The sequence below is a fragment of the Rousettus aegyptiacus genome, unplaced genomic scaffold (genome assembly GCF_014176215.1).
Source record: "Rousettus aegyptiacus isolate mRouAeg1 unplaced genomic scaffold, mRouAeg1.p scaffold_m13_p_6, whole genome shotgun sequence".
Lineage (NCBI taxonomy): Eukaryota > Metazoa > Chordata > Mammalia > Chiroptera > Pteropodidae > Rousettus > Rousettus aegyptiacus.
The window spans coordinates 60,396,411-60,419,866 of NW_023416309.1; the positions used below are offsets into that span (position 1 = coordinate 60,396,411).

The 23,456-nt window shown below is 61.9% G+C and overlaps 2 protein-coding genes across 12 annotated transcripts; one reads left to right on the plus strand and one right to left on the minus strand.

Moving 5' to 3' along the window:
* The first annotated feature begins 215 nt into the window (after positions 1 to 215).
* MTG1 (mitochondrial ribosome associated GTPase 1) lies at positions 216 to 10,356 on the plus strand. 9 transcript variants are annotated; one of them, XM_036222933.1, is made up of 13 exons: positions 216 to 391; positions 1,268 to 1,351; positions 1,830 to 1,837; positions 3,690 to 3,761; positions 5,616 to 5,696; positions 6,213 to 6,269; positions 6,485 to 6,575; positions 7,880 to 7,941; positions 8,299 to 8,395; positions 8,573 to 8,654; positions 9,469 to 9,581; positions 9,765 to 9,779; positions 9,876 to 10,356. In XM_036222933.1, exons 1-13 carry the CDS (start codon positions 280 to 282, stop codon positions 10,004 to 10,006), a joined length of 1,005 nt encoding a protein of 334 aa, XP_036078826.1. In that variant the 5' UTR covers positions 216 to 279; the 3' UTR covers positions 10,007 to 10,356. The 9 variants fall into 9 exon arrangements, with proteins under 9 accessions (XP_036078826.1, XP_036078827.1, XP_036078825.1 ...); XM_036222938.1 differs by lacking the exon at positions 216 to 391 and adding an exon at positions 417 to 964 and having other exon boundaries at positions 9,876 to 10,352; XM_036222934.1 differs by lacking the exon at positions 3,690 to 3,761.
* On the minus strand, positions 5,638 to 14,072 carry SPRN (shadow of prion protein). Of its 3 annotated transcripts, none has more exons than XR_004951411.1 (2): positions 13,837 to 14,072; positions 5,638 to 7,873 (listed from the first exon to the last, which is right to left on the minus strand). XR_004951411.1 is itself a non-coding variant. In XM_016157564.2 (2 exons), exon 2 carries the CDS (start codon positions 13,060 to 13,062, stop codon positions 12,619 to 12,621), a length of 444 nt encoding a protein of 147 aa, XP_016013050.1. In that variant the 5' UTR covers positions 13,063 to 13,078; positions 13,837 to 14,072; the 3' UTR covers positions 12,592 to 12,618. The 3 variants fall into 3 exon arrangements, 1 of the variants encoding a protein (XP_016013050.1); XR_004951410.1 differs by lacking the exon at positions 13,837 to 14,072 and adding an exon at positions 8,071 to 8,303; XM_016157564.2 differs by lacking the exon at positions 5,638 to 7,873 and adding an exon at positions 12,592 to 13,078.
* Positions 14,073 to 23,456: the final 9,384 nt, after the last annotated feature.

A 23,456-nucleotide genomic window follows, 5' to 3' on the forward strand; every position in this document is an offset into this window, starting at 1 on the left:
GCTACGAAGGTCGGGGAGGCCCTGGGAGCGGCTGGGGCCGGCTCGTCGCCCCGCCCCCGGCTCGTGGCCCCGCCCCGGCTCGTGGCCCCGCCCCGCTCCCGTCCGCGGGGCCCGGAGCGCCGGGCTGCGTCCCCCGGCCGAGGGAGCGTCGCGCGCACGCGCGGGCCGCGCCGCGGAACGTTAGAGCGCCGGAACCCTCGGACTGGGTCGCTGGCAGGGCGGAGAGGTCCGTCGCCGGGCTCGTCCGTCGCGCTGCGCGGCGCTCGGGAACGCGGCGCCATGCGGGGGACTCCGCGCGCGCTGTGTAGTGCCGCCCGGGCCGCCTGGCGGCAGAGCTTTCCTCTGGACGGCCGCGACGTGGCGCGCTGGTTCCCGGGTCACATGGCCAAGGGTGAGGTTCCGGCGCGAGGCGGCAGAGCCCGCGTCCGTGCGCGCGTGTGCGCCGCGGGGCCCCGCGCCCGGCCCTTCTCTGGCGGCCCGCGAGCAGCTCCGGTTGCGGCGGGCAGCAGGGCGCACGGGGCCCGGGGCTGACTGGATCTCTGAGTCCCAGGAAGGCTCTTCCGCTTTATTCTCCGAAGCCTCACTTTCCACGTCTGTTTTTAAGAAGAAGTAATTCCCTGGACATTTCGAGGACTAACGGAAATAGGGAGAGCAAAGCGCTTTGCAGGTGTATTCGGAAGAGTGAAAGTGCCTGCTCTGCCAGACTCTGCTGAATGCCGTGCGCATCGGCGCCCGCGGGCGCGGGAGGGAAGTGGGGAGACCTGAAGTGTTTGAGGGTGTGCCTAAATGACCGGCCTTGGCTGTGTGCATGGAGGCTGAGGGGTAGTGTCACCATTATTGAGTGGAACGCAACAGGAAAGGGAGTTTTGTTACTTTTGTCGGTGGTCTTTTTTCCTGGTGGGGTGACATCAGTGCTGTGAGAGTCGGTCCTCACAGCATCATCTCCGCACGTTATCGAGGCCCGGTGAGTTGGTTAGTTGGCATATCTGTTTTACAGCTCAGACCAAGACCCCTACAGGTTAAATATTTCACCCACAGTCACCCAAGCGTCAGGTGGTAGAGACAGGATCTTTTGAGCCACCACTGTTGGACTTTAAGGGGGCACCCGGCAAATGGTTATCAGTTGCCCTTACTTAGAGCACTTAACTCAGATGTATTCTTTTCAGGTGGTTTGTGGTGGCGTGCCGTTCCTGACAGTCAGCTTAAGTTGTCTCCCACTCTTGGCAGGCGGTGGACCCCATGCCTTAGGTGTTCATCTTTTTTCCAGGGCTGAAGAAGATGCAGAGCAGCCTAAAGCTGGTGGACTGTATCATCGAGGTCCATGATGCCCGGATATCCTTTGGTTGTTGTGGTACTGGAATTTATTGTGAGAAATGCATTTTTGGGCTTTGTCCCCATTCTTGGCACAGAGCTCCTAAAACACTTGAATTTCCTAGATGCTGAGAAGGATAAGTGTATTTTGCTACTTCATGAGGTGACTTTTGGAAAGCTCCTAGGTCACTTAAGGATGAGGGCTGATTGCCAAGGGAACCAACCCAGATGTGGGAGGGTTGGAACTTTCAGCCCCAACCCCTGACCTTCAGGTGGGGAGGGGACTGGAGGTTGAATTGATCACCAGTGGCCAATGATTGAATCAGTCACACCTGTGTAATGAAACGTCCATAAAAACCCAAGTAGACAGGGTTCTGAGAGCCTACTGGTTGGTGGACACATGGAGATGCAGGGTGAGTGGAGCCTGGAGAGGCCCGGAAGCTCCCTGTTCCCCTTTCCAGACCTTGCTCTATAAGTTTTTCTGTCTGCTGTTCCTGAGTTACTTTTACAATGAACAGGTGATCTGGTGAGTAAAACGTTTCTGTGAATTCTGTGACCCACTTTGGCAAATTAATAGAATCTAAGGGTGGTGGGTGGTGGTCATTGGAACTTCCAATTCATAGCCAGTTTGTCAGAAGCACAGGTGACAACCCGGACTTGCGATTAGCTTCTGGAATGGGATGGAGGCAGTCATGAGCCCTTAAGCTGTGGAATCCAATGTCATCTCCAGGTAGCTGGTGTCAGAATTGAATTGGTTGGACACCTAGTTGGTGTCCAAGAATTGCTTGGTGGTGCGGGAACTCACTCCCCCATTGGAACTGGGTGCAGAGTCACAGTGGTACGGGGAGGCTCTTCAGGCAGTGCTCAAGGCAGCAGGAAGCATTCCTGGTATCTGGTCCCTGCTCTGCTCCAGACAGCCACCGCAGTGGCCAGCAGCCTCGCCTGTCGTAGTTATCGGTATTCAAAGCAGTGGTTCTCACCCCTTGTTAACACATTAGAGTTCCCCTAGGAGGCTTTTAAAATTACTAGGCTGGGACCCTCTCCAGGTCAGTCACTCCGAGGTGTAGGGCCGGACCCTTGCGTCTGCAGCTCCCCACTGGTACACGCGAGCAGCATCTCAGACCTGCCTGTGCCTGGCGTGCCCAGCAGCAGCATTCTCTAGGTGGGACGTGAAATCCTGATTCAACTATCCTTGCTGCTCAGGCTCTCCACCTGTGCCTGAGGTATGAGTCAGCAAGGTGGCTGGTCTTGCTCCCTAATGAGTATGTTTTTGAGCCACCTTTAGATTCTTCTTTTATGACAAAAGTTTGAATTACCATCTCTAGATTGGATGATGAAGGACCATCTTCACGATTTCAAAGGCTTGTTGAACCTCTGTGGTAAAGTAGCAAGTTTCTTAACTGTAGGTAAATATTTCAGTTCACACAATGCCCCATGCTGGTCACAAGTGTTCACTGGAGATTATATGTCTGAGTATTAGAAAGTGGTGAAATCTGTAGGTGTGACTCAGTGTGCTGTGATGGGGAGACAGCTCTCCTTTCATTCTGCAGACCTTCCGCCTTGTCACCCAGGACGTGGTGGGAAGCCCTAACACCGGACAGCGGCCCTGCGCTGGTTCTGGGGGCTTTGGTGTTCTGGGTCAGCACAGCGTTGGTGAACCTGAGGGAAGGGTGTGGTTAATAGAAGGTCCCTTTGTCGTGTGGGTAAGAACACAGTGGCTGACTGGGGTCCTAGACCTAGACCCTAGGCATGCCGGACTCAGACAAGGAACCAGGAAGGGCCTGAGTGCTCAGAAGATAAGAGGCTTCCCCTCCTGTCTGCATTAGTGGCACACCCGATGGGACCCTACAGTGAGCCCCATGGGTCCCTGGCTGGGGGAGAAGGGCCTGGCGATGGCAGTAAGGAGGCGGAGACTTCAGTGACTGTCCCCATTGGCTTACACAGAGGTGGCAGTGGTGGTTTGAGATGCTCTAGTTGCGACGTCATGGGTGGCACTTTTTGGAGGGGTCATTCATTTTGAGCTTAACGTACATCGGCAGCTTAACGACAGTTGTAAAACCTTCCAGCACCTGTTGTTTTCTGATTTTGCTCCCATCGTTCCTGTTTGGGAAGCCACATGAGAGCCGCTGCCCGCCTGTCTGCCTCTCGGCTGGGAAGCAGCTCATGCTGGCTCCGTGGCCGGGGGACCCTCATGGAGGGTGCACCCTTCTCCCACGAGGAGGGCCCCGAGGCGGGCCACGAGGCTGGCTCTCTCCTCTGCGTCAGTCCCTTCCGTCGACCTGGTCACGGGGCACAATAAATGGACTGCCTGGTGCAGCTCAGAGCTTTTGCCTTAACATCGCCACATCCCGCTTTCAGGCCGCAACCCTCTGTTTCAGGAGACCCTGGGGATCAAGCCACACGTGCTCGTCCTCAACAAGATGGACCTGGCAGATCTGAGTGAGCAGCAGGTAAAGGCCATCGCACAGATGCCGTCAGGTGTCGCGAGGAGCCGCCACAAACTGACTCAAGTGGACGCCCGGCAGCGCCCTTTGACATGCTTCTCTTTAATCTGGGTCACCAAAATGTGCACCTCCCGGGGGAAGCACCCAGATGGTGGCTTCTAGCTCCGTGTGGCTGGGAGCATTCCAAGCGGCACTGCAGAATAGACTCATGTTTTCTTTCATTTTAATCACCTGAAGTTTTAGTGGCTTGTGGCCACAGGCCTAGATGGCACTGGCCTGGAGGTCTCCCGTGATGGCTGCGTTTGCCCCCAGGCGTCCACACTCCCGAGGGCATGGCCTCCCATGCCCCGAGCCTGGCTGCGGACTGCCTTCTGCACCATGTGACCTGGAGGACTGGGGAGGCCCGAAGTAGCTAGTGGAGTTCTCCAAAGCCAGGCAGGGGCAGTGGACTCAAGTCATCAAGTGCAGGTTATGTCCCCTATGTCCCAGAGGTAAAAGCACTGGGGATTCGAGAATGTCATTTGTGAAATGTGCATCTCTGTCCTTGCTCTGTCCTCAAATCCTTTGCAAAGAGGGGGTGTCAGCATCTGTTGAATTCCGGCTTTTCAAGCTGTTAGGGGCGCAGTTTTCCCTTTGCTGCAGCAAGAAGAATGCACTCCAGGCTTCCTAGCTGAGGTGCTGCATTTGAGTTAAACTCCAGCCACAAGCGCCTGCCACAGGTTCCCCAAGAGACGTCAGATACTAAAGCCACTGCTCTCTGTTCGCTAGACCCTCAGCAGCCCCGTCCCATGGCACGTGCTCCTGGGTCGGAGTGTCAGCCTCTGGGCAGGGGAGGCTGTGCGGCGACCCTGCACTTGCAGGCACGCTACCTGTCCTCACAGGCTTTCAGCTGAGTCTCAGCAGTTGCTTCTGTCCTGAAAAACGAATTTTCACAAGGTGCTGGGCACATGGTTACCTGGCAGGGACCCACCAGGGTCTCACCTGGTTGGGGGTCAGCAGGACTGTCGCTTTGCTCCTCCTGTAAGGCGCTGCTGCGGCCAAGGTTTCGGGGAGGAAACGTCCCCAGTGGTGGCCCTCCATGCACTGGGTGGTTCGTCCCATTCGAATTTATACACTTCAGCGTGCGCCTTCAAATGTGTCTTTGTTTTGGTCTGTATTTTAATCTGCATCGTAACGGACAACTAAAATACATAACTAAAACTAACTGAATTAATGGGACTTTTTTGTTCATTTAAGCGTTAATCATGTTTAGGTCTGTAGCTAACCAAACGGTATAATACTGGTTATAAAAAATTCACTTCATAAGCTGATTTCACTGGATGTTAAGACCAGTAAACTCAGATTAACCTTGGTTGACTTTCTGCTTTTAAAGTATTCCCTGTGCTTCGTGATCAGAGCGGATTCCAAGCTTAAAGTGGAGTTCACGTGGTGATGCGCGCAGAGTAACAGGGATTCTAAAGGAGGGCCCAGCCACATCATTCCTGTCCTAGTTTAGCTTCAAATGACAAGAAGCACTGGAGTCCGCAGAGGGCAGCAGTGTCTGCTGCGCCTGGAACACAGATCGGAGAGGAGACAAAAGGCAGCTCGGCCCCGGGCCCCGGGCCCGGCCCCCTGGCCTCTGTCACGGGGAGTCAGCTGCCCTAGGCAGCCGTCCTCCGGAGCCCCCCTCAGCCACACTGTCCACGGTGTCCCGTTGCTGGCGCCTGCGCCTGCGCCGCCTGGCCCCCCCGAACCCCCAGGCGCAGGGGCGCTCAGCCGAGAGCGTGCCTGGCGGGCGGGCCCGGGGGTCCGGCATGTCTCACCACCCACGTGTTTGTTAGTGTTTATGTGAACGTCTCTTGCCTTGCTCTTCTCTTTCAGAAAATTATACGACACTTAGAAAGAGAAGGCCTGAAAAATATCATTTTTACGAACTGTGTAAAGGATGAAAATGTCAAGCAGGTAGGGTGTTTTTTTTTAATACTCTAATGCTTCTGCTTAAAAATATCCAAGAAACAGTATGACCAATTTTATGCTTTTATAAGCAGAAGAGTTTTGGAGACGATTCTCAGACGTGCTGGGGCTCCTGGGGCACACTCGTCTCCTGGTGCCAAGAGCGGTGGGCGCCGTGCAGCCCCCGTGGGTTTGCGGGGGCCCCGGGCCAGGCCTCACCTGCCGGTCCCGTTCTGAGCACGGGAGCCCTAGGGGAGCCTAGGGCCTTGTTTTCTCCAGTTGCATGTGGGACTTTCACTGGCCGACGTGCATCTCTGCCCGAAGGTGGTTGTAGTTACAGGTGTCACCCTCTTGGGGTGACTGTTCTGCTGTTCATGGTGGAGGGACAGGGCAGGGCACAGGTGACCACCCCACACCAATGTGGTCTAAGCCCGCGATGCGGACCCTGGCTTTTCGACGTGGACACTAGAGCTGAGTTGGGAGCGGTTCCCACACGCGTGTGCCCGTGTGCTTGGTGTGTTGCAGATCGTCCCTGTGGTCACCGAGTTGGTTGGGAGCAGCTACCGCTATCACCGAGGCGAGGTGGGTTCGTGGGCCCCCGTGCTGGTCACAGAGCCTGTGGCTCACCTGCCAGGCAGAGCTGCACCCGTCCCACGGTGGGCCATGGCCCCAGACCGGTGCGGGCACGACCGCAAGCCTGGCCGTAGGGAGGGCGGGGGCCCCATGGCGTGCGCCTGGTGGGGGGCCGGGCAGGGGCGGCTGTGCCCGATCCCCTGTCCTTCTTCCTGCCTCTGCAGAATGCAGAGTACTGCATCATGGTGATCGGGGTCCCCAACGTGGGCAAGTCCTCACTCATCAACTCGCTCCGGAGACACCACCTCAGGAAAGGTACTCCCAGCCGCGCCGGCTGAAGCAATGCTTCTCCCTAGAGCGGCTGCTCTCGCCTGAGACACAGGTGGCCGAAGCCCCAGGTCCTGAGCTGTCTTTCCACCAGAGGACCCAGGCAGCCGGCCGCCATGCGGCCAGTGACGTCGCCCGCGCCCTGGCTGTCCAGGGCGTTTCACGTGTGGTGGCTTTCTGACCCTTGGCGGGTTGGTCCCTTCAGCTCCCGAAGTCCTCTGGTCGGCGGTGCCTGGACCGCCGCGCGGCCCGTGGGTGTGCTGTGGGGCGGGAGGCGCTCCCCCAGCCTCGGGGGCTGCGTGCTGTCTCCCGGGGTCGGGAGTGGCGCCGGGCTCTGGCCCCGACACCGGCACACGGCGTCCATGGCGCCGTCCCGCTTCCCGAGCGCTCTGAAGTCCGGCACGCCTCACGCGTGTTCTTCGTTAGCGCCTTCCGGCCCACGACCCAGACGCCGCAGCCCGCGCGGAGCCGTCGTGTGCGGGCGGCGCGTCTGGGCCTCGCTGCGGTGTGGCTGGTCACCTGTTCTAAAAGAATCAGTGGCATCAAATTGTGTAACCCTCAGTGTTTCTTTCCGGATGTCTGTCATCTTAGACTGAGGCTCTGTAACCCTAAATACTGTCCCCCCGCCCCTCAACCTCGGAACCCCTGAATCCACTTTCTGCCTGGGGGTCTGTGAAGCCCTGAGACCTCGTCTGAGGGGAATCACACAGTCCTGTCCTTCCGCGGCAGGCTCGTTTCGCTCAGCGCGCCGGCCCCAGGCCTGTCCGCGTGGTGGCAGGTGGCAGCATGTGCTTCCTTTCGGGGGCTGGCGGGACTCCGTTGTGCAGACGGACCCACCTCTGCACATCCGTTCGAGCCCCAGGGTTCACGCCCGCCCTTCACGCTCGAGTTCATTCGTGACGGTGCTGAGTCCACTGGCGACACCCTGAGCTGGGTGCTGGCACCCGGGTCAGTTCAGCCCCACAGCCAGGCCTGCGGTGGGCAGCGCTGTGGGGCAGACCCACAGGGTACAGGCCTGGCCTCAGGCGAGGGGCTAGTCTGGGAGCGGAGGAGGGCCTGCGGGAAGGGGCGGCTTCCTCTGGCCTTCACTGTCAGACACTCACCTTCATCTATCCCCAGCGCTTGGAGCAGCTTTCCAGGCATCCAGGAGGCACATTCCGGAACCTGGCTTAGAAAGGGTCGTTGCTGCGAGTGGGTTTGGGCCTTTGTGGGCTTCCACGTGGTCCATTCTGTGTCATGTGCGCCAGGCCTGGGAGCTCAGTACGTATTTGACGGCCCTTTTCACCCTGCAGGAAAAGCCACCAGGGTGGGCGGTGAGCCTGGGATCACCAGAGCTGTGATGTCCAGAATCCAGGTAGGGGCCTTGCGCGGCTGCCGGGCCCCAGGCTCTGTGTGCACAGACCCGTCCCTGTCCACAGTGCTGCGTGCTGGGCACTGCGTCGGGCCTCACGCCAGCCCGACTGATGGACGAGGAGACAGGCACCTGGGAGGGGCCGAGCCAGGCGGAGGCGCAGCTCTGCTCTTCCACACGCTTTCTCCCCGGGAGCGGAAGATGGGCTGTTGGGGCCGTCGCCTTTCTTTATTCTCCGTGTGGAGTGGAACCGAGTTCCGTGGGGAGGCCGGGAGCTGGCGAGAGCGGCGGGGCAGGCCGGGCCCCGGGCCTCCTGTGCGTGGCTCCGAGTGGCCGTCTGGCTGCCTGCTGTGCCCACAGGTGTGTGAGCGGCCGCCAGTGTTCCTGCTGGACACGCCCGGGGTGCTGGCCCCTCGGATCGGAAGCGTGGAGACAGGCCTGAAGCTGGCCCTGTGCGGTGAGCCGGGGCTGCCCTCTGCCGTGCTGCCGGCAGGCCCGGCGAGGGAGCGTCTCTGTGCCGGCTCGTGCTGGCCATGCTTGTCCGTGCAGCCGTGCCCGGCGAGGCCCCGTCCCATCCCGCTGGGCAGACGGGGCAGGGTGGCCTCCTGGGCGCTCACCGGCTGTCCGCTTCCAGGGACCGTGCTGGACCACCTGGTGGGGGAGGAGACCCTGGCTGACTACCTCCTCTACACCCTCAACCGGCACCAGCTCTTAGGGTGAGTGTGGGCTGTGGGCTGGCCCTTCCTCTCGCCGACCAGACGCAGTTGAAGGGGGGTGCACTGGGGTGTCGCCGACGACGGCGGTCTGCAGGCCTTTGGAGTGGGTGGCTCGACACGTCCTGACACACACGGGCACGTCTGTGGGCCCCACGCAGTCACAAAGACTGCAGATTCCTGGTGCCGCTTTGCCGTCCACCCCCCCCCCTTCCTGCAGTCAGACGCCTAGTCACGGTCACCCACAGCTACGCCGTGGTCGCCCTTGGCTACAGTGTGGTCACCCAGAGTCACACTGTCGTCACGGTCGCACTGTAGCGGCCCACGGCCACGCTGCGGCCATCCCCCCGAGGGGTCGTCTGTGGAGCTGGGAGGCACCTTGCCGGCTGGCCTCGGCCGTGGTGACAGTGGCTCTCGGCCGTGGTGACAGTGGCCCTCGGCCGTGGTGACAGTGGCCCTCGGCCGTGGTGACGGTGGCCCTCGGCCGTGGTGACGGTGGCCCTCGGCCGTGGTGACAGTGGCCCTCGGCCGTGGTGACAGTGGCTCTCGGCCGTGGTGACAGTGGCCCTCGGCCGTGGTGACAGTGGCTCTCGGCCGTGGTGACAGTGGCCCTCGGCCGTGGTGACGGTGGCTCTCGGCCGTGGTGACGGTGGCTCTCGGCCGTGGTGACAGTGGCCCTCGGCCGTGGTGACAGTGGCTCTCGGCCGTGGTGACGGTGGCTCTCGGCCGTGGTGACGGTGGCTCTCGGCCGTGGTGACGGTGGCTCTCGGCCGTGGTGACGGTGGCTCTCGGCCGTGGTGACGGTGGCTCTGCACAGGTACGTGCAGCACTACGGCCTGGGCGGGGCCTGTGACGACGTGGTGAGCGTGCTGAAGCGCGTGGCCGTGAGGCTGGGGAAGACGCAGAGGGTGAAGGTGCTCACGGGCACAGGTGAGGTGCGGGGCCTCGTCTCCCTTGGCCGGGCGTGCGGACCGTCCCAGTGAGCGGCCTGGCCGTCTGGGGGAGGACAGTGTGGGAAGGGGGAGGCTCTCGAGGGGGAGGGGCTCTTGCCCATCCTCTGGGCTGCAGGCCTGAGCGGTGCTGGGCATACCTTCCCACACCTTCCTCCTGCAGCCTCGAAGTCCCCAGGTACCGGAGCGCCACAGATACCAGTGGACGAGGACGGAGGTGGGCCCGCCCTGCGTGGGGGGGTCCTTCCTTACCAGACCCTCCCGTCTTCCCCAGGTGATGTGAACGTCATCCAGCCCAACTACACCGCAGCAGCCCGTGACTTCCTGCGGACCTTCCGTAGTGGGCTGCTGGGCCCTGTGATGCTGGACAGGGACACACTGCACACGCCCCCAGCAGACCCCTGAACTGCTGCGGCTTTGGGGGCCTCGCTCGTGCCTGGCCCTCAGCCCCAGGGATGGGTAGCAGCCCAGATGTTAGCGTCTGGGCACTCTCTTCCAGGGCTGTCCACTGGTCATTGCACACTCAGGCCTCTGCTCCAGGAAGGAGGCTGCGCCCTCCAGCCACTACAGGAGGTGGGGCCCAGGTGTGGACGCCAGGGCCACTGGCATCCCCAAGCAGTCCTGCGTGCCTGGCCCGGTCAGGACGCTCCGTCGTGCTCACTACGTCTTACGGAGAAGCTGGTATCGTCCTAGGAGCGAAGCTGTAACCTGTCATTTCAGGTTCTAAATTAAAGGCCTGCGTCTACGGTCAGCCAGTGCCGCGTGTGCCCGCCCCAGCTTACGCCCCTTGTCAGGACTGCCTCACTGAGGGAGAGCGGGGGGCGAAGCGGCGAGTGGCCCAGGGCGCCGGCCCGGGGCCCTGCAGGAAGGAGCAGCCGTGGCCAGCCCAGTGTTTATTTCACAGCGCTGCTGACACGGGACGTGTGCACACGGGTGTGAACAGGAGGCTTCGGTTCCCGGGGCAGGACCCAAGGACTGGCCTGTCCCTCGGGACTCCGGGGGCCGCCCCGCTGTGGCCCTGCTGCGGGCCCGCTGGCAGGGTCTCGGTGTGGTTGGTGGAGCCCTGGGGCTACCTCGCGTACCGTCTGGGACAGGGCAGAGGCAGGAGGGGGCGGCCACCCCTGTCCAGGAGCTCCGGCTGCTCCGTGTTGGGGTGGCCTGGCCTTCCCGGGGCTCCTGTCCCCACCCAAAGGCTCTCCATCCTGTTGGCGGGGTAGTGGGCTCCTCCACCCATGTGGCTTCTGCACACCCCACGCCAGCCACTGATCTCCCCAGATGACACACCCCACGTGGCCTCTCCTGCCGGAACCCTGAGCACACGGGTGGGAAGGGTGAGATTTGGGGCTGCACCCAGTGCCAGACGCCCCCAGTTCGGGGTGAAGAGGGCTCTCGGCTGGAATGCTGTGTCACGAGTGACCGACGGCTCACACCGTGCAGCCTGTCGCCCGGGCGGCTGGGCCCACGCTCCCGGGCCCTGAGGGTCCCCTGCGCCACACTTCCAGAGTCCAGTGCCATCTGTGTCTCGAGTAGCAGATGCTGCATCCAAGGCCCCAGGCAGGGTTTGGTCACAACTCACTGGTCTTTGATAGCGTCGCACTTGTCTGGAATGGACAGAGGAGTGTCTGGGCTCGCTGCGCCCCAAGAATGATGGCAGTGCGGACGCGGGGGGGCTGCCAGGAGCTTCATCCTGCAGCTCAGTGTGTCCTCCCAGAGACCCCTGACCGGAGCCGGCTGTGGGGCAGCAGAGGGAGCAGGGGCGGTTCTGGCACCGCTGTCCTGCAGCCGAGTCCAAAGGCCCCTGGTCCAGTGGCCGAGGGCGTGTCCTGGAGGCTCCTGCAGAGCACCAAAGGGGAGAGGTCCGAGGAGCCAGGCCCAGGAGCGAGCCTGCCTCGGGACCGTGGGGCATCGGAGCCTGAGGACGAGGGGAGAGCCCAGGCCCCTGGGCTGAGCACCAAGGCAGCGGCTCGAGGGACATGGGCTGTCCGTCCTTATTGGTGAGGCGTTGGGCGCCAGAGGCGGACCTGTGAGGACTTGCCTGGCGTTTCCCTAGAAGCCGCCCCGGGCGTCCACCCTGTCCCCGTGACATCTGGGGCTTTGGACAGCCTGCCGTGGCGTCTGAGGAGCGTGGCCTCCTGGGTGCTTCCTTTTGCCGAGCAAGGCTCCCATGCCCGCGTCCGTGCAGGTGCTGCCCGGTCATCCTGGCCCGTGCCCATGTCCGTCCCCTCCACTCTCGCCACCCTCCGAGGGTGCCGCTGCTGGGACTGCCACGGGCTGAGCCAGGGAGGGCTCGTCCTGTCAGGTGAGGGCTTTGCGCATGGCCCGCGCCCCTGAGCTCATAAGGCCGAAGCTCTGGGAGTTTGAACATCGCTGTCTCCGGAAGGCCCGGAAGACCTCAGCGGCTGGTTGCAGCTCAGAGCCAGGTGTCCCTGAGCACCTGTGCGGGGGGCCCGGCGTCCTCCTGGGGGTCACCAGGACCGCGGTGGGCAGGCCCCGGCTCTGAAGCCTGCAGTCGGCCGCTTCGGTACCGGGGTAGGCACCAGCCTCCGTGCTTCGCCTGGGAGGCAGCCCTCTGCCCGGTGCCCAGGTCGGCCCCTTTGGCCCGTCTGGCAGCTTCCGTGGGGGAGGCCGCTGCAGCCCTCAGGGCCCCCGCCTGCCGTCAGCACTGTCTGCCTGCCTCAGGTGTCCAGGGTGGGTTCTGGGGACACGGAGTGGCCTGAACAGCTGGGTCTCGGCACCCGTGTTGGGCAGCTCTGGAGAGAGGTGGGGGCATCTGGCTAGGCGGTGACCGCCAGACGCCTGCCTTTCTGCCTGGGAGGAGCCAGCCTCCAGGTGTGGGCAGAGGCCGCTGGGACCCTGGCGGGTGGGAGTGGGGACCCGGGGGGACTAGGTAGGGTGGTGAACAGGGGGTTGCCCTGGGTCTCAGGTGAGAGAGGCTGGCAGCACCTCTGGGTCGGGCTGTGAGTGGTGGCCGGGAGGACACAGACTGGGGGACTGCCCGGACCCCAAGCCCAGCCGGCCTATGGCGGGAGCAGCCCCAGGGCGCCCAGCGCGGCACCCAGCAGCAGGCAAAGGCGCCAGCTGCACACGGGGCCCGTGGCTGACGTCCACGCCCGGTAGCCGTACACCCCTTGGCCAGTTCCATTGCTGCTGGGCGCCCCGTCCTCATCCTCCAGGCCGCGCTCCCAAGGCCCCAGGGCCCTCCGGCTGGACCCCACCGCCAGGCCCGCAGCAGCCCCCGCCGCCGCCCCCGCGGCCACCCCGGCTGCAGCCACGCGCAGGGAGGAGCCAGAGTAGCGGGGGGCAGGCCTCACACGTGCCCTGGGGGCGCTGCGGGCGCCGCCCCGCGCCCCTCCGCGGGCGCTGCCCCGCGCCCCTCCGCGGCCACCCTTGGCCTCGTTGCTGTCGCAGAGGAAGGCGGCGGCCAGCAGCAGGGCCCAGCACGCCGCCGCCGGGCAGTTCATCTTCGTGGGGCGAAGCCTGTGGGAGGACAGCACAGGGCCTCAGCCTCCGAGGGCCAGGGGCCTCTGTACCTGGGGTCCGGGGGGCAGTGGGCTAAGGGCCTGCGGTCAGAGGACTCAGCTCTTTGGAGGACTGCATTCTCAGGGCTGGGGGGCTGGGGTAAGGGATTCGATGCCTGAGGATTAGGGCCCCCGGCCCAGGGGAGGAGTGGGCGTCTTGGTCAGTTACAAAAAGGGGTGGGTGGGTGCTGAGTGGATTTGGCACCTGGGGTTCTTTTGTGCCTGGTGGTGCAGTGGGGACAAGGGTGGGGGTTGGGGCCGGAGGCTCGGGGAAGGGGGCTCCATATCCTGGGCCTCCAGGTCTGCTGCGCTGGGGTGGGGCCTGTGCAGAGGCTGCAGTCTTAGAGACCCGGGGCCCCCAGAACCCACGTCCGTGGCGTCTGGAGAGAGGGCCCACCGTGTGCCTCCCCACACCCCGCTGGCCTCGCTGGCCGCGCAGATGCAGCTGGCGACCCTGTGCACACCCCGCCCCCGCAGGCCAGGACCCAGGGGAGGGACCCCTACCGCCCCCTCCCCCCAGGCTTCATCCCCCGACCCCCACCGCCTGGCTCAGCAGCTGGCTCAGCAGCGGGACGCACGGGAACAGGATCAGGACCGGATGAAAGGCAGGAACGGCCCCGGACCTGGCGCCCGAGCCGCCCCCCCCACCCCCCGGGCCCAGGCGCCCGCCCCAGCCTCAGCCTCCGGGCCGCGCCCGGCCCCGCTGCCCGGCCTTACCTCTCACGGGCCTGGGTCGGAGCCCGGCGGAAGGGCCGCTCCCGCGGCTGCAGCTGAGCTGAGCTGAGCCCTCCGCCGATGGAGGAGAGCCCGGGTCCTGTGTGAGGCCTCCGCCCTCCGCCTGGGGGCGGGCAGACGGGGACGCTCGTCCCTCGGGAGACAGGAAGGGCGGAGATCCAGGTGGCTGCCTAGCACCCAGTCCCTCTCCCTTCCCAGCACCCCGGCCTCGCTGCACCCCCGGCCTTCCTCACCAGTCCTCACCCTACCCCCAACCCCCACATGCCCCCCACTCCGTCTCCATGGCCCGCGTGGAACTGTGCCCCAGGGCATCCCTGCTTCCCTCCTCCCCACCTCCCCGCCCATCCCATTCCTCATCTTCCTCCCGGCCTTGGGCGGGTGTCCCAGGCACAGGTCACACCCTGAGCTCCAGGTCATGGTGTCCAGCTCTCTGAACTCAGGCCAGGAAGCTGCCCTGGCAGAGCCCCGAGTCCGCAGTGGCCAGGCCATGCAGCAGGTGACAGATGGGCAGGGCGGTGGGGAGGAAGCACTCTGCAGGGCCTAGCGAGGGGCGTAGCTGAGCGAGACACCCTGGGAAGGGGACGGCCCAGCCCGTCCAGCTCGGCCGGCAGCCTGGGGACCGCGGCAAGGTGTAAGAGGGTCTCCGGGACCAACAGGTTGGCCAGCGAGGAAGTACCTGGTGTGGGCTCGGAAGGTCGCCTTGCCTGAATTGTCCAGGTCGGTCACCACATGGATGGTAAGAGATGAGTGGACAGCAGGTGACCCAGCTTTGAGAAGCCCTGCAGGGTGAACTCTCACCGTGGTCTCAGCCCTTCCTGGTGGGAGGCTACTTCTGAGCACCTGGGACAGTATGGGGCTCAGGTGTGATGTGTCGGGCTTGAGCAGGAGGCCAGGCTGTGACAGCAGGGTGGGTACTGTGACTTCTCCTCAGCAGGTGCTGCAGCTTTTACCTGTTCACCTCTCAGTCCGACTCACACAGTTACTCAGAGCCAGTGCCTGGTGAGGGGGCCAGGGGCTCGCCCCAGGACGTGCTGATGCACCGCTGTCACACGCACACATAGATGCTCTCAGGTGCATCCTCTCCCCTGCCCAACAGGTGCATGGCCAGGCATGTGCACGGACCCCCATCCCCCCAGGTGCACTCATGCATGCACCAGGTGCACACGGACACGCATGCAGGTGCATGCAGGCACACACACCAGATGCAGACTGCCAGGTGTGCACACACACTAGCCTTACACACACAAACCCGTGCACAGCCCAAGGTGTGCACACACACCGGTGTACCCCCCACATCCACACACAGGTGCATGTGTACATATACTCACACCTGTAAAACCCACACTCACTGGGTAACGAGTTGCCTCCATCTGGTGACTTTGGAAAACCGCGTGACAGCGTGCCAGCCTTAAGCAGATGCTGACCAGGTGACCAGGCAATTCTGCTTCTGGGTATTTACCTAAGACAAATGGAGCAGTGTGGCCACACAGAGGCTTTCACGGGCACACTTATGGCAGCACAGATCACGATAGCCCCACGCACAAGGTCACCCAAGCTCCGTCAGCCGGGGAGCAGCAGTGGAGCTCACAGCCTGGACCCCCACCCGCCACAGGAACGAAGCATTAGTGCACACGGCCACGCGCTGGCGCTCCGCAGCGCAGGGCAGAGGCGGGCACCGAGGCCGCTCCGTGCCGCTGTGGGGGAGGCCAGCGGGGAGCGACAAGGGGACCCTGCAGAGTGAGGGGAGCAGACTACACCTCGGTCGCAGCGGTGGCCACACTATTTTATGTGCTTATGAAATGCTCCGAGTGATGCAACGCACTTTATGTGTGTTTACCATGCGCAAGGAACACCTTGACAAAAGCCTCCGCAGGTTAAAGCGGCCGCCGCAGGTTCATCAGATAAAAGCCCTCAGTGGCGCCCTGTGAGCTGATGGCCGTCCTCCGGCGTGGCCGTGCTGGCCGAGGGGCAGTGGGCTGCCTCGGCGAGGGCCGCCATCTCAGCAGTACGGAGTCTTTCGACCAGTTGACGTGGCTTACGTCTAGATTCCTTTGTGTTTTTAAAAAATTTCCCAGCAACATTTTGTAGTTTTTGGTGTATAGTTCTCACGTCTTTCATAAGATTCATACTTAGCTATTTCGCATCTTTTGATGCTACTGCCAATGGGATTTTAAAATATTCGTTTCCTGTTGTTTGTTGCCAGTACATAGAAATGAGGGTTGACTAGAATGTTGATCCGTAGCCTGCAGACTTGCTGAGCGGGTGGTGTTGCTTCCAGTAGCTTTCTTGTCGATTCCATTAGCATTTTTCCTTTGCTGTTCCGTCAGCAGACTTGCTGAGCGGGTGGTGTTGCTTCCAGTAGCTTTCTTGTCGATTCCATTAGCATTTTTCCTTTGCTGTTCCGTCAGCCGCGGGTGAAGACAGCTCTGCTCCTTCCCCTCATGCCTCGATCTTGGTTTTTCTTCCCCAGCCCTGTTGGACTGGCTAGGACCTGCAGCACAGTGCCCAGTGCCAGTGCCCCGAGTGCCCGAGAGACCGATGCCTGATGGGGTGGGGGGTGGGGCGGTGTCCAGGCCTCCTGCCCACTTCCCTCCCCAGAGAGGAGGCCCGCCCTCCCTGCTCTGAGTTCGCTGAGAGCCTTTTCAAGGAGCAAAGACTGGGTTTTGTGAGATGCTTTTGCATCTATCAAAGTGGCTGTATAAGAGACAAGGTTTGCCTTGTAAAGTCGGTCGCGGGGAATCGCGGTGATCACGGTTCTCGCCGTGGTCAGCCAGACACCATCTTTTATCTCTTCCTGGGCCTGGGCCTTTGTGTGTGGAATGCCGCAGCTGAAGACTACTTGGAGGGGTGCGTGGCCCCTGGGAGGGGTTGTGGGTGTGCGGTCACTCAGACATGTGGTGGTGCTCCCTGTCTAGAGCCGTGTGACTCCGTCCGGTCTGGGCTGTGTTGCTGTGACTCAGCTGTCCTGGCTCTCATTCCTAGGGGGCGATGGGCTGAGCATGGGTGTCAGGGTGGCCTTGTCAGTGGCCTGAGGCTGACCGGCCGTTTGCCCTGCGAGGCTAAGTGCCCGAGGCTGAGTGCTGGGTGTGCCTCACAGGGCACAGGCATTTCCCGTCCCTCAGACTGGCAGCCTTATTCACTGTTACCATTTTGCTGTTTTATTTTGATTTTTTTTAGGCGAGGCAACCCTTGGTTGACCTCACAGATTGCAAGAACCTTGTCAGCTTACAAGCCCTTATTTTCAGATATTTTTTACGTCTACAGCACCTGGTCTTCGGAGGCGGTCTCCCATCCAAGTGCTAACCCGGCCCGACCCTGCTCAGCTTCCGAGCACAGACGGGATCGGGTGGGATCCGGCGCGGCCGCCGCAAACTCATTTTGCTGTTCCAAGGAGGGTGAAAACACTTCGCCCAGGAAGGGGTGAACCCGAACTGCTCGATTCTCCTGGACCGTGTCCTCTGGTTTTCTGCAACTTGTGCATAGATTTCGTGTCTCATGGGCTCATCGTTGTAAAGCATATTCTGCGTTCGTTTTCCATACTTCATTTGGTTTGATTTTGAGTGATCTCTTTAATTCCTTTTCAACCCTTGCAGAGTTTTTGTTTCTTTCATCATGGTTCTGACTTGAGCGATTTTCCCCTCTCAGCCTCCCTTCTCCCTTAGAGCGCTGTTGCTCCGGAGATGCCGCCGGTGCCTCCGCAGTCCGTAAGGGCGTCCGCTTCTTCCCGCCCTCTCTCCTCCGTTCGCTCCACTCCGCCTTCCCGCGAGAGCCTCTCGTGACGCCCACACTGGAGAGGTCTGAGGTGCCGACGGTGCCCAGGCCGTTTCCGGGGCTCCCCCAGCCGTCGCTGTTTAGCCCTTTGAGTCGTGGGAGCAGGGCTGTCCGGGCTCCCGTCTGGAGATGGAACAGGCCCGCGTCCCGCAGGGACCCGGCCAGGGTCGGGGTTCGGCCGATGTCTGTCTGCCCTCAGGTGTCTGCGTCTCGTCCTGGCCCTGGTTTCCCGTCCCCAGAGCCCTGCTGAGGTCAGCCCGGCCTCGCACAAACCCCGCGTTCACCCCCTGCCTCTCCCTCTCCGAGGTACCCGGAGCTCGCGGCCGGGCCGAGCCGCTCTTCATCCTGCTTCTGAAACCGCTGCTGCCCCCCCTCTGCCCCCCTCATTGCGTGTGGTTCCTTCGCCGTGGTTCAGGTGACATTCGAGGCATCTTCCCAAGTCTGGGGGCGGAAGGAGGGAGCTGAGGACGTGGCAGTGGGCAGCGGTGCCGGCCAGTGAGGACGGGCGGCCGGGACGCAGACGCGCCCCTCCCCGGGGCGGGGCAGCCGTGGCCCTTCTCCCGCCCAGGGTGCAGGGCGCCGCTCCCACTGGCAAGAGCATGAGTCGGGGGCAGGAGACCAGGGTGGGCTGACGGGTCCACCGGGGCTGGTGCAGAGGGGGACGGGCATGCAGCCCTGTAGGCCTGTAGGGCCGGTGGCTGGGACGAGCGTCGGAGGGTGCCCCAGCAGCAGCCCCCTGTCCTGCTTGGAGGACTTGGCTTCTCCGCTTGGCGGGAGGGGGCGACAGCTGGGTGGCCTTGTAGGGTGAGGCCCTGCAGGGTCCATGGTGGGAAGTCCTGGGCAGGTGTGGGCCTGGAGCCTGGAGGAGGGTCCTGCTGTTGCCGGGGACGGGGCTGGGTCCCCAGGAAGGTGGAGCTTGGGGTGAGGATTGGCATGGACAGGGTCCTGTGAGCCCCTGTGTCTGGCCTGGAGGAGGGCCCCTGCCTGCAGTGAGGACGGTCTGGCAGGGACTCCCACCGGGGCCCCAGACTCAGCACGCAAGGGCGTGGGGCCCTAGCGAGAGCCGTCGGGGGCTGGGCGTCCCCCAGAAGCCGCTCCCTCCCAGCCCAGGACGGCCCGTGTGCCCGAGTCCCGCCCCGCCCCACCGGCCCTTCCATTTGGAGCCCTCGTCCCAGGCCTTTCTGGTCAGCAGGTGAGCCCGCTGGGCTGGGGACTCTGCCGCCCCGGCTGGCAGCAAGCGTGGAGGGGGCGTCCGCGGGCCTCGCTGTGCCCGCTGCTCGAGGCCGCCCTCGCTGTGCCCCAGGACCTGGTGCCAGGCCTTTGTGAGCCCGAGCCACAGCCCGCAGGGAGCGGCCGACCAGCCCCTCGAGGTGCGGCCAGGGGCCTGCTGCCCGTCTGTTCTGGCGTCCTGGCCCCGGGGGAGCCCACACCTCCCCGGATGCCCCGTCCGGTGGCCTCGGGGTGGGTTGGCTGGCCCGCCCCTGCACTGCAGTCATTTTATGGAAGTCACATTGGTGGTCAGTGATGCTTGCTGGGCCCTGACCGTGGCTGAGGCAGCAGGGAGACAGGTCCCTGCCGCGGGAGCTCAGGTGCTGGCGGGGAGAGTCAGCAGGCCAGCCGCCTGGCCATGGCGCAGCATAGGACGAGGGCGCTCGGTGCCAGTGCCGTGGGGAGGAGGGGCTGTGGGGGCCGCGAAGAGGGTCCTGCGGGCAGTGGGCACGGACAGAGACTACGAAGGTGGGGGGCGGGGTGGGCTGGACGTGGGCTGCCGGGGGCGGGGTGTGGGCCCAGTGGGCTGGCACGGGTGGAGCATGGTCAGCATGTGCACCTGGGCGCCTGGCTCTCAGCGGCTGAGTCTGCAGGGTCTGAGCAGAGGGGCCCGACGCTGCTTCTCCGTGAACGACCCCCCGCTGCTGGGTGCGCGTGGACCGGGCCAGGTCTGGCCAGGGCTGTGCCGGCGTGCCGTGGTCAGCCCTAGCGACGACTGCGGTGGGCCCAGGTGCCCGGACGGATTCCTGGCAGGGCCTGTGCATCTGCTGGTGGATTGGACATGGGTGGGGGAGGGCGAGGGGGTCCACGCTCTGTGGTCTGCGGGCTTTGGGGGAGTCAGGAGGAAGTCTTTGCTGCGCTTAGAGGTGGAGGGACAGCTGGGTGGCCATGTTGGCACATGAGTCTGGAGCTCAGAGCTGGGCTGGAGGCGGCATCTGGGGTTTGTCAGGGCTGGATGGCGTTTCTTCCTGAGTCTGAGGAGACGGCCGAGGCCGGGGCACCCACTGACTACAGGGGTGCATGCCCGTGCCCCTGAGCAGGCGGGGCCGTGGGGGTCGGCCCGGCCAGGCAGGCTTCCCGTCACTGTACCTGGCTCCCTGTGCCAGTGTGGGGATTTCTGAGGGTGACTGTAGGTGACCAGGAACGTGGCTAGGGCCGGTGACGAGGGGGCCGCCAAGGCCCGTGGGGGTGCACGCGACGCGCCCACTCTCTGGCTGCGCTGCCGCAGCCTGTGCCTCGGCTCCGCCCGGGCCAACCCGGCAGCTGCAGCGAGGCGGCCGGGGCCTCACCCGCCGCAGTGCAAGCCCCTCGTGACGCCCCCCAGGAGCCGGGGGCTCTACTGCGGGTCCCAGGCTGCGGACTTCTAGGCCTTCTCGTTCTGTCATTGGGGACCTGGGTGTGTGGCCGGGACCCAGCATCTGCAGACAGCCCCCAGCCCCTCGGCCTCCTCCTCACAGATCCCGGCACCCAGCACCCAGAGCTTCACCCCGGTTGGGCCTGGGGGTCCTGCCCATTTCTCTGTCCACCTCCCTGAGCGCCCAGGACCTGGACCGCCACCCCCTGCTCAGAGCAAGCCCGGGGCGGGCTCCGCCCTCCCGCCTTCCTGTGAGGCCTAGCCTGTGTCCGCCCAGCTCCTGGCCTCCCCAAGCAGCGCCATCTTTTGCCCTCATGCCCATCCCGAGGACCCTGCCCCTTCTTCCTCTCTGGCTCCTGACATCAGCCTGGAAACAGGCTGCAGCCTCCCACCCTGTAAACGGAAGGGAAGCCCACCCCTGCAGCCTGTCCGCTCTCCTGACAGGGTCCCAGCACCCTCACCCGACTGCCTCACCCCACCGGGCATGCGTGGCCACCCAGGTCCCTGCCCTCCCCCCCTCCCACACCCCCCACCCCGGCCAGATGCCCTGCGGGGCTTCTCCAGCAGTCCCCCTGTTGGCCTGGGTGGCTGATCCCGCCCATTTGGATTTCTTCGGGAATTTCGGGGTCCTCTTGTTAAGCCCCTTCCCCTATTTGGGGGAATTTCACACCCTCGCAAGACTGAGTCTTCTGACCCACGACCTCCGTGCACTCGATGTTTAACCTTCCTCCGGCGCCTCGCGGCTTTCTGCACGAAGGTCGTCCGCGTCCTTAGGTGGACCTGTTCCTAGGTACTTATTATTCCTGTCGCTTTCCTCATAGCTCTGCAGAATTCGCCGCCTTTTTGCTCGTATGTAGAAAGACGAGCGAGGTCCATCAGCCGGCCCGTGTTCAGCGAGCTCACGAACCTCCTTGCGGCTGCTGCTAACTCGCGTGTGGGTTCAGCGGGGTCCGCTCCCAGGGCGTGTCTGGGGACCTCGCTGCGTCTTGCCGGCTCCCCGCTCTGGCCGCGGCCCCAGGCGCGGTCCCACGGAAGGGCGAGAGCAGCCCCGCTGCTCTGATTTCGGAAAGCAGGACGTTTGCTGTGGGTTTTGTTTCTATGGCACTTATCAGATTAAGGAAGTTATCTGCGGTTTCTGGTTTGCGAAGTTTTTGTCATCATGCATGGATGTTGAATTTTATACGATTTTTATGTATCTCTTGAGGTAGTGACAGGGCTTTTCTCCCGTAGTGTTTTGATGTGGCCAGTGACAGTGACAGTTTTCCAGGGCTGAACCCACTTTGCCTGGAGAGAAGCCAGGCCGGGCGTGACTGGCATCCACGCACACTTTGCTGGCTCTGCCGGCTCCAGGCCTAGAGTCTCCTCCACAGAAGGTTTAGCCGTTATTTAAAAAGTGTTATTGACGGGTCATAGACGCACAACAAAGAGCACATACGTAAAAAGTCTGGAAACCATCGAGAGCGTGTGTACTTCCGTCACCCCCGGAAGTCGCCCCCTTCCTGCCCACAGGCGCCTTTCCGGGCAGCCGCCGACTTGCTTCCTGTCGCCGGGTTTGCATCTCCAGGAGTCTTAGCTCAGTGGAGCCGCAGGGTGCACACGTTTTTCAGTCTGGCTCCTTTCGCTTGGCAGCTGCTGAGATCCGCCATGCCGCCGCACGTCCAGACCGCGGGCCTTTTGACCCGAGTCGTCTGCCACCACCTGGTGGGCCACACTTGTTTGCCCGTCACCTGCCGTTGGACTCTCTGGCGTTCGAAGTTCTTGGTCACTACCAATCACGCTGCTGTCGATGTTCATGTCTAGGTCTCTTTCCCACGTGTTTTGATTTCTCTTGGGCGGCAGAAGGAGGGTGAACGGTGCGTCACGGGGCAGACCGTGGGCGGCTTACTCTGACATGGGGGTGTTTCCTAGTGCCTGTGCCGTTTGGAGTTTGTGCCCCTGCAGGCCCAGGCCATCCCCAGTGACCGGCGAGGTCGGCACTGTGATTTTGGCCGTTTCGGTTAGGTGCGTAGTGGTGTCGCATGCGGCTTTAATTTGCATTTCCCTGATGAGTTGTTCACTGTCCATGTTTCTGCTTCAGTGAGGTTACTTTGCCGATTACATTATTGGGTTGTTTTTTAATCTTATCCTTCAGTTTGAGAGTTCATTGTAATTCCCGAATATAAGTCCTTTATTAGATACATATTCAAATGTTTTCTCCCAGTCTTTAACTTGTCTTTTTGTTATCTTTACAGCCTATTTGAGGAGAAGTTGCAAACTTTGATGAAGTCCAATTTATCTATTGTTTTTTATATTTCTTATTTTCGTATCATATATAAGAAATACTTGCATAATCCAAGGTCACAGAAATTTTCTCCTATGTTTTCTTCCAGAACTTTCATAGTTTTAGGTTTTATATTTAGGTCTATGATGCATTCTGAGTTAATTTTTGCATGTGGTATGAGGTATGGATCAAAGTTCATTTTTTTCATACCGGATTACCTTTGTACCTTTAACAGAAACCAGTTGTCCATATATTTGTGAGTCCATTTCTGCTTTCCCTATTCAGTTCTATCGATCCGTTTGTCTATCTTGACATCAATGCCACATTTTTAAAAATCTGCTTTTAAGAATAGCATCGGCCAGAATATCAGGACACAAAAGGCAAGGCCCACGCGAAGCGCTGCGCTGGTTTAGCGTGGGCCACTGTCGTTTGGGAATGCTCGTTGTGTTAGGAATACAGCTAAAAAGCAGATAAAAATAAAACAAAATACTGAAAAAGGACTTAACGGAAGTTAGGAAAAGAGGAACAGAAAGTGAGCGGACAAATAGAAAACAGATAGCAAAATGGCAAGTGTAACTCCACCATAAAATCGCACTTAACATGAACGGAACCAACAATGTAACTAAATGGCAGACTGGATAAAAAAAAAAAAAACAAAAACAAAATAAAAACAAAGCCAAGTTGTATACTATCTATACAGCGGCTTGCAGAAAGGTGGCTAGGGCCTCTGTGCCCCCCGTCTTGGGGCCTGGCTCGCCCTGAGGCAAGCCCCTCATAACTGCCCCCCAAGAGCCAGATGGCGCCATGGCTGTGTTCGGCCCCACGGCGGTTCCCAGGCTGTGGAATGGCTGGACCTTCTCGCTCTGTTGTTGAGGACCTGGGTGTGTGGTTTGGACCCAGAGTCTGCAGACAGTAAAGGGCCTCAGAGATGTGCTTTAAATATAATGA

Excerpts from the sequence above, each read along its gene's own strand:
- MTG1 (XM_036222932.1), top strand. The coding sequence starts at position 280 with ATGCGGGGGACTCCGCGCGCGCTGTGTAGTGCCGCCCGGGCCGCCTGG. Across the intron at positions 6,576-7,879 it reads GAGACACCACCTCAGGAAAG|GAAAAGCCACCAGGGTGGGC; the intron begins GTACTCCCAGCC and ends TTCACCCTGCAG. Across the intron at positions 8,396-8,572 it reads CCTGAAGCTGGCCCTGTGCG|GGACCGTGCTGGACCACCTG; the intron begins GTGAGCCGGGGC and ends GTCCGCTTCCAG.
- SPRN (XM_016157564.2), bottom strand. The coding sequence starts at position 13,062 with ATGAACTGCCCGGCGGCGGCGTGCTGGGCCCTGCTGCTGGCCGCCGCC.